Source organism: Oncorhynchus kisutch, linkage group LG19 (assembly GCF_002021735.2).
Source record: "Oncorhynchus kisutch isolate 150728-3 linkage group LG19, Okis_V2, whole genome shotgun sequence".
Taxonomy (NCBI): domain Eukaryota; kingdom Metazoa; phylum Chordata; class Actinopteri; order Salmoniformes; family Salmonidae; genus Oncorhynchus; species Oncorhynchus kisutch.
The window spans coordinates 32,941,341-32,950,373 of NC_034192.2; the positions used below are offsets into that span (position 1 = coordinate 32,941,341).

Sequence of the window (9,033 nt, forward strand, 5' to 3'; positions counted from 1 at the left end):
TTTGGTCTCAATTTAAGGTTAGGCATAAGGTTAGCAGTGTGGTTAAGGTTAGCGTTAGGTTTAAAATCAGATTTTAAGCCATTTGTGACTGTGGTAACTAGTGACGACATGATCCCATTGGTAAATGCTGCCGCCTGGTGCATAACAGAATATTGCACATAGAAAATGTAGGACAGATCACACAACCAGACAAAAACGTGTCAATGCAAAATAGAGCATCACAAAAAGCACGGGGCAGTATTCTAGTCATGGAGTTAACCCTCAAAATATAATCTAATTGAGATGCAAATGTTATTTATCAAATACACCTTGTAGTTGTAACATGATTTCAAGAGAGCCAACAGGACGCTTGAACAAATAGCCCCTCTAGTGTGTATCAGAAAATCCGTATAAACTGATACGTTTGAAACCTTCAACCACAAACTATAGTGGATACTTATTTTTGTATTGTTATTTGTAGATTAGCGAGGGTCGTAAAGCACGCTATTTACATCTCGATTGGTTTTCCTGCTGTCAGCTGCTTCCCTATGCATCGGCGATCGACAGCAGACGGAACGACCTAGCAAACTCCATTTCCGTGTTAAACTACGGTTTCTTCGTGGCAAGGTAAAAGACAAGTAAACGTAGATACTTTGGACCTAGTGTTGAAATATCCTCTATGATGTTATTATTTTTTTTTTTTTTTACATTTACAACGATAGCATGCCCATCCAAGGCTATCTCTCTCGAGACTGTTTGTCTGGGCTTCAAAAAAATCAAGTAAAAGCCAGTTGTCCGCTTTGACACTGCCAACTTGCTAGCCAACGTTAGCTGGATACAAAATGCCTGTAATCTGTATCTAACTTGATAGATAGATGGCTAGCTCAGTCAAACTCCTGTTTACCATAGCTTGTTAAGGAAATCTTGACTGTCAAGATTAGCCATGTCACTGGCTGCTAAAGAAGGCCCTGAAAAGGATGTTAGCTAACTAGCTGGCTTGTTAGCGTAGACGCAACCATTTGACATACAATCAGGAAACATTTTGGTGGGTTTAGCCAGGACGAAGACGGGTTTAGCAGTCTGTAACGTTACTGTCCTTTGTTTTGGAGTTGGCCAGGAAAGCAATGACTCATTCAGAATAATCTGGATTGTGTCCGTGTGTAATCTTTGGAATACATCCTGAAACTAACGTTGGCTGGATAGATTAAAACTCCGATAGCCTTGAGCGTGTCTTTCTTGACCGTATTGACAATTTCTCCATTGACCTAGCCAACTTGAGCATTTCATGTGTGCATCATTTAGGTGTGTCCATATAGCATGAGTCATGACAGCAAATGGGGAGTTCCTAGAAGGCGTTAACTTTACTTAAGACCTTCTAACCAGAGTACAACGATGATCAGACTCAACAACCAAGTTGGCAAACTGTCTGTTCCTCCTGGTCACTGACAGTTCATCTGCACTGGGTGACTCAGCTCATTTGTTAACGGTTTGCATTTGGCAGAAGCACTTCTGTCGAAATCTGATTTCATAGCTTGACCTCTAATTACCCTCGAGTGACAGTTCCACTACTCTGACCTATGTTTAGAAGGCACTTGAATGTGGAGCTTGGTTTTAAATTGTTTCTGGACAACTTCTAGACTGCACAAAATGATGATGATGCATGTCTCTTAATTCCTTTCGGAAAAGTACATATCACCTTGTACATTAGAATCAAGTTATGCAATAGTTCTTATCACTGAGGTGGTAACGGCAGCAAACAAAGTTGTAGCCAAGTTTCAATAGATACAGTACACAGACCTGGATTGTGTCCGTGGTGCATTGAACTGCATTACCAAACCTACTTACCCAAGATCCTTGTTTCACTGGCAAGCTGTTAAATTTTTTCTCCAAATATTACCGGTGTCTTGTCATTTTGTAAAACTGCAGTCCTACCCCAGTGCAGACAGCCTGATGCCTTCTGGATACTAGCCTCGTAATCACACAATCCTTCTTCACTAATCATGAGGGAGTTTTTGCAGACTGGTTGAACATCCATTTGTTACAATGTTATAGTAGACAATGCATGTTTTGCTGAAAGGAACAAGTAACTTCAGTTCACAAGCTGTTTCAGTACCAATAGATAATATTGCAGCCAATTTTAAACATTGTAAATGTAACTCTTTCATTCCTCCCCACAGGTGTAAAATCATAGAGGTTGTCTCCCAAGCAGTGATGCTGGTGGTGTAGGCTCAGGGTGTGTCTCATCTCCCATGGCTATTACTACCATGGACCCAGAGTCAGCCTGCACATCACAGCCCCAGGGGTCCCTGGGTAAAGGAGGGGGCTCCCTGCTATCTGGCAGGGGTTTGGGCGCAGCGCTCGGCCCCCGGGGGAAGCACTACGTTTGTGGCTCCATAGCTGCCTTCACCAACATCGTGGTGACCTTCCCCATCCAGAAGGTTCTGTTCAGACAACAGCTTCACGGTGTGCTGGCCAGAGAGGCCGTCAGACAACTCCAACGGGACGGGATGAGGAAACTCTACAGGGGGCTGCTCCCTCCTCTTCTCCAGAAGACCACCACTGTAGCCATCATGTTCGGCTTGTACGAGGACTTCTCCCGGGTCTTATTGGACCAGGTACCCACCGGCAGCGGCATTCCCGAGCTGGTGACGCGGAGCTTTGCGGCGGCGCTGGCGGGCACGGCAGAGGCTGTGCTGACGCCGTTTGAGCGTGTGCAGACTCTCCTCCAGGACCACCGGCACCACGGCCGCTTCCAAAACACGGCCCACACCTTCCGGACGCTCCTGAGCGAGTACGGTGTGAAGGAGTGCTACCGTGGCCTGGTGCCGGTCTTAATAAGGAACGGGCCCAGTAATGTGCTGTTCTTCGGGTTCCGCGGGCCCATCAAGGAGCAGCTCCCTGAGGCCTCCAGCAGGGCTGGCCACCTGGTCAATGACTTTGTGTGTGGAGGGATGCTGGGGGCGGCGCTGGGGATCATGTTCTACCCGCTGAATGTGGTGAAGTCGCGGGCCCAGTCCCAGGTGGGGGGTGCTTTCCGCCCCTGTGGGGAGGTGTTGATGACTGTGTGGAGGGAGAGGGGCGGCAGCGTGGCCATGCTGTTCCGAGGGGCGCACCTCAACTACCACCGCTCCCTTCTCTCCTGGGGCATCATCAACGCAACATATGAGCTTCTGCTCAGTGTTCTGATACTGAAAGGGTCATAGAATGTGAGGGGGAATGGAATGTGTGGGGGAGAGCGAGGAAAAATACTTGGGGAAAGTGTTGTTTGTTGATCGCAGTTGGTGCTCTTTTTTTGTTGTTGTTATTGAAACTGATGTGCCCACTGCCCACCCAAACAGGTCTACATAGTGTATGTGGGGGGTAAGGGCCTACGGCAAGTAGAAGAGGACAAAGGGTATCTGAAAGGTGAAGTTGCGCTACTGACAATGGTCACCAGTCGGTGTGAGATTAAACAAGACAGTCAATTTGAGTCATGGTATCGAAGTGAGACTCACAAATACACAAGTCCTGCGTCTGGGTCCAACATGCAACAAAAGCCTTTTTCAATACATTTTTTTTGTGTAGACTGATGTGGTTCCCAGCAGAAAGTGTCAGAGGCAGTTTACTGGGTGTAAGCCTTTTTAAAGTGACCAAGAGCACCTTTCAAAGAACTATTCATTGTGTTGACCAGTGCTTTGATCTGTGTGCATTGATTATTAGTCCCTTCAACCCCTCCCCTTTCTCTACTCTGGCCCTCTGATTGTGAACTCTGGTATACTGATTTGTTGTCCAACTATTTACCATGTCGGTCTTCTAGGATTATGCACTGATTCGACCCATAGAGAATGATAGAGGCCTCTAGTGGCCAAAAGGCCGTTTTAGCATGGGCAGCACCATTGAGGGCTTCTGCCATTTTAAAGTAGTCAAAATACTCAACTGGGTGGGGATTCCATTAGAGTACTACAGTATGAGTCATAATACCTATAAAATCTAGCGGTCAAGCAGGGAACTTGTTCCAATTGTTTTTCCACCATTAGATTTTTCCTATTGGGGACTTTAGAAACACTTAAAGTAAGGGCTGTGTTTTGTGTCGTCTTACCCTGGCGTTACGTTTTGATAACTGTGTAAATCTCTAGGTCAAGGTGACTTTAATACATAGGAATTCGGGGAAATATATTTATCTGTGAAATGCTAATGTGGCTATCATAAAGAACTACAAATGCTATGATGATCTGGACAAGACTGCCGAATCGAGGCAAAGGCAAGAATCTCTGGATTAACTATCAAATGTTAGCTAAATGTAGTAATTCATAAATTGTCTACACTTCTTTAAACATTGACAATTATGTGAACTGTCTTGTGCAAGTTTTAAATTGACACAATACCTGTTAGCAAAGGTGTCAGCTAGAGATGACGTGCAGGAGCTTGCAGGGATTTGTAGTTCTGCATGATGTCTACTTTGATGCTAATTACCATTTTCAAATCTGAGGTAAATAGAGCTGAATATATTGATAAAAATCACCTTGTCCAACAGAGATGTACATGGTTATCAAAACATCACGCCAGGGTGAGCCTACACGAAACACAGCCCATATTTGAAGTGTTTCTAAAATCCTCTATGGGAAAAATGAACAGTGGAAAAACGATTGGAACAGTTTCCCTGTTTTGACCGCAAGGTTTTATGGGTATTATGACACCTCCACTGCGGGGCTCTATGAGGTATAGCCTCAAGGGCGCTGCCCATGCTGTCAGACTATAATGGCACAGATATAAAGAGGAGTTCTCTATCTGTCTCTTTGATTCAACCCTGTGTGGTATACTAGAGATAGTTAGAGAACTCAACTGAGATATAGCGCATTTCAGCATGGATGTTACCATTAATGGCTTCCACCATTTTAAAGTACGCAATTGAGTGTGGATTCCTATGGTTGGGAGCGATCAGCCAATGATCAGAGCATTGTCTTGATTTGTAAATTGCTTTAAGGTAAGTCACCACCATCTAGTGGCCACAATACATTTAATTATGCTATTTGGTTCAGGACTCCAGCACTGCAGATGGTGGTAAATCACCAATATTAGCTTTAATATTGAAAATTGAACACTTTTAAAAAAAGTTGTCAACTGCTTGGTGATTCCTATGAGTTGTAGCCTCAATGGTGCTGTCACACATGTCCTAATGGCACAGATATAAAGACAAGATCTCTTTCCATCTCTATGGTACCAGCCTAACGGCTAGCAGGTGTTTGTCCTGTAGGTATTACTTGAAAGAAGACTGGAAATAGCGGTATACTCAGAAGCACATGGGAACTGGACTAGGAAAGTGCTATTATGTACCATTTCTTCACTCAGTTATTATAACCCATCAATCAACGCCACTATAAGTGTATCTTGATAATGTTTGTCAAAGAGTTGTGTGTAATGAGCTTATTGCTGAAGTGCCACTTGTAGTGTGTGTCTGTTGAAGTTTAAGTAAAATGTATGTTACCCATAACCTGTCTCTTCCTTGATGAAATGGACTTAAAAAGCAATAAGACGTTGCCAAATAATGTTTTTCTCAGATAAAACATGCACAACTATAATGGGGGGAAAAGTACACACACAAAGAATACAGGAACACAACCATTTTGCCCATAATTGTATACTTCCAGGCTGTAGCCCTTCATTTACACACTTGCTTCTCTCTTCCATATTTGTCTCTCCTTCCTTTCTGAGAATTCCTTGCTTTCCACTCCCCTCTCTCTCCCTCTCGCTTCATTCTGACTGCTGGACACTCTCTCCTCTCTGCCCATAACCCCTGTTGACATAATGGGCTCAAATTTCAAGCTTGAGTAGAGGCAGTCGCCATGCAGCGGCCCACACTGCGTAGGACAGGCCAGATAGGGAAGGCATGCTGCTAGGGGATTGAGATGGGGCTGCAGAGAATGAGAAGAGGGAGAAAGAGGGCACTGGAGGAGTGAGAACTAGTATGAGGGAGACTGAATGCGGAAGAAAGCAAGAGAATGAGAAAAGGGAGGGAGAGTAGTGTGTTGTGGCACAGAAATGATATCTGCCATTTCATTTGGCCCTTATGCGGTCTATGTCTGTATTTTCAACTAAAAAAATAATCAGCGCTGAACAAGATCAGAACAGTTTTCAGCTGGTTTTCCAGCGTTGAAGGTACAAGTATGTTTTACTGAAAGGTTCAGGGAACTGTACGTGACTAGGCGGCTACATAAAACATTTCCAGATCACTTGAGTTGGTCACAGATTTCACATAAATGTAACGCAAACCAGGCAAGCAAATGTTGAAAATGTCAAATGACTTAAAGTGAAATTGTAGGCTTATTTTGTACATTTTTGTGACTAAGCTGTTTGCTATAGTCCCCCCCCCCCCGTTATCGTGTATATTTTTAGAAGACACCCAAATGTTATATAAAGGTGAAATGCTTCTTGAATGGGTGTGCGTCTGTGTCATTTGGGTGTGAGTAAAGTCAACATCAACCTTGTGAACTTCATGCTTTCAGACCTTGCGGAAGACACATTTCAGTTGCATTCAGTTGTACAACTGTCTAGGTAACCGCCCTTTTGTCAGTCCATTTCATTTATTTGTTACTGCTCACCATGTTCTTACCCAAACAAGCAGCTAATCCCCATTGACAAATCACAGGGGAAACCTGGCCATGCACACTACTCAAAAGGCCTTCATTATGTTGTCCACCCATATAAGCTTACAAACCATAACTGTGATCAACACAATGAATGGTGTGTCTACGAGCTATAGCATTGTAGCAATATCAACGCCAGCAACGTTTTGGCATTCTCCCAAACCAATGGAACTGTCTTCCTGGTACAGCCTGCGACTGGGGAAGTCGGGACAACTGTAGCTAGCCAATCCACTGGGCTGGTTGGTGTGGTTATGTGAGGGCCTGGATCTGACTGCTGGGTTAACAAGTGATCAGATTAAGGGCAATCTGACATGGGGACTGGTCTGGCGAAAGAGACGTACCCCAGGCAGTTCAACCAGGGCTTCCCACTAAATTGCTACTGAAAGGCATTTTGTCTTTCAATGAGTGGTCACGAATCAGGACAGTGCAGTGTGACTATTTATCACATTGAGGTGGATTTTCATTGTTTCCACCATAGTGTTTTCTCTCATACAGTCATGTTGGGAAGGTGATGGCTCATGTTAAAGGAATGGTAGGAAGCCCAGTATTTTTGACATGCCACATTCACAAGTACTGCTCTGCTTTACAAATATTTACCCCTGGGTTCAATGGCAGCTCAAAATCACTCTTTCATAGTGAACAGGGCCAATACATTGGCTTATGCTGCTTTCATATGCTAGTTGGAACTAGGAAACTGAAAATTCCAACTTGCTGATTCGTTGAACGTGTATAACTACAACCAGTTAGCGTGTCGTAAATGTCTTGAGTTTCCTAGTTCAGACTAGCATGTGAACGGGCATTATTACAGACACTCCCAACTGAACATTTGAGAAATGGCTGCTGCCTAGAGCGGTTAAACAGCTTGTGGTGTTTGTGTTCTTACTGTGTATTGTTCTATAGTGCCTGAGGTTATCACAAATCGGAAAGCCTAAAATATGCCATCATCACATTTATTATTCCAAACGATTATTAGAACCGAGATCAATGTTAATGAAAATAAAATGTTGATTGTCCCTCCCATGACGTTTCATGACACAAAATGTGTCTCCGGGGAAGTTTCTCCAAAGAGACTAGTTTCTCTGTAGTGTGCATTTGAATGAAACAGTTGCTGCACCTCCCTTTTCCAGAGGCAGACACAGGAGTTAGATCTCAAATGCCTTTTTTTCACAGTTGTTTATTTCAACAATGTTACAGAAAGAAATGGCTGCCCAGTGATGTGCACGGAGGCCTATAATCCACTGACAACCCTGTACAGTGTGTTTCTGATCAGTTTAGGGCTTCTACTCTATAACGTCGGTTCCATGGCAAAGGTCAGGTTCTGTGTTCAGTATGCTACAATGATCATCGTCGTAACTTTATTGTCCAATGTCCACTGATGTGCAACGGACATACGTGGCATCACACTGGATCTCAACACATGATACAGTGAAGGCAAATTGTTCTGTCACCACATCCCTTAAAACTGTCAGACTGCATTTCCTAATCGCCATCTATGCCATCAATATCCAGGCCCCAGCTGCGCCAATCTTCTTATGTTTGTGAGTTAATGGAAGACGTGTGGACAGGGCCAGACTTCCAGGGGGCCCCCAACCTACTATCTGGGAGGGCCCCCAAAAATGTGGCCCTCCCAGATAGTATGAACACAAGTCGGTTGGGGGCCCCCTGGAGGTCAGGCCTCCACAGATAGCATATTATGAACACGTCATAAGCCATGGCAAAATGTATAGAATTGTTTAAACATTTAGCTTTAAAACTGCCAAATTGTCTCTCAGCCTCACGGCAAAATGTGTAGAATACAATGAGATTAGCTATAAAACTGCAAATTTATCTGTCTGCCCTGGCGAAATGTGTATAATTGCAGGAAGTTAGCCCAAAAAAATCTCCCCATTTAAAAATACAATATATATTATTATAATATATTTGTTGGAGGAATAAGGTGCCCCAGATGGGTCCTTGCTATCCTTGGGACATCCCTACCCCATTTAAGTTGACATTTTAAATGGTTAGGGTAAGAATAGGGGTTAGGATAGGGACGTCCCAAGGATCCCAGATAGCCCTAACTGCTCCAGATGTGTTAGTCCGGCCCTGTGAGTAGGATTGTGACATCAGCATCCCATTGTTGTCCTAGGTACAGAATTAACGTCCCTCCAGATCTAATGGATTTAACTGAGGGAGATAATCAGGTGGCATCAGATGTAGTTGAGCCTATTAGTGGGCAACACTTTGGATAAGCCAAGCCATCCAGATAGTTATATGGAGTGATATTAGTGCCAAAAAGAGACTGATTCCATTTCTGTCAGTCGAATATTGACATCTCAAATCTGCCCAAATACCTATTTGAAGTGTCTTGGGATGTGCTTGAATCTCATGCTACAAGCCAAATATCTGCTTAGCTTGAACAAAAAGGAGGAAAATGACAGTGACAATAACA

At 43.8% G+C, this 9,033-nt stretch overlaps 1 protein-coding gene across 1 annotated transcript; it reads left to right on the top strand.

The window, feature by feature from the left end:
• The first annotated feature begins 335 nt into the window (after positions 1 to 335).
• Positions 336 to 5,449, top strand: LOC109864699 (solute carrier family 25 member 51). Its single transcript, XM_020452567.2, has 2 exons — positions 336 to 606; positions 2,157 to 5,449. The coding sequence occupies exon 2, from the start codon at positions 2,229 to 2,231 to the stop codon at positions 3,180 to 3,182; it is 954 nt and encodes a 317-aa protein (XP_020308156.1). The 5' UTR covers positions 336 to 606; positions 2,157 to 2,228; the 3' UTR covers positions 3,183 to 5,449.
• The last annotated feature ends 3,584 nt before the right edge of the window (positions 5,450 to 9,033 follow it).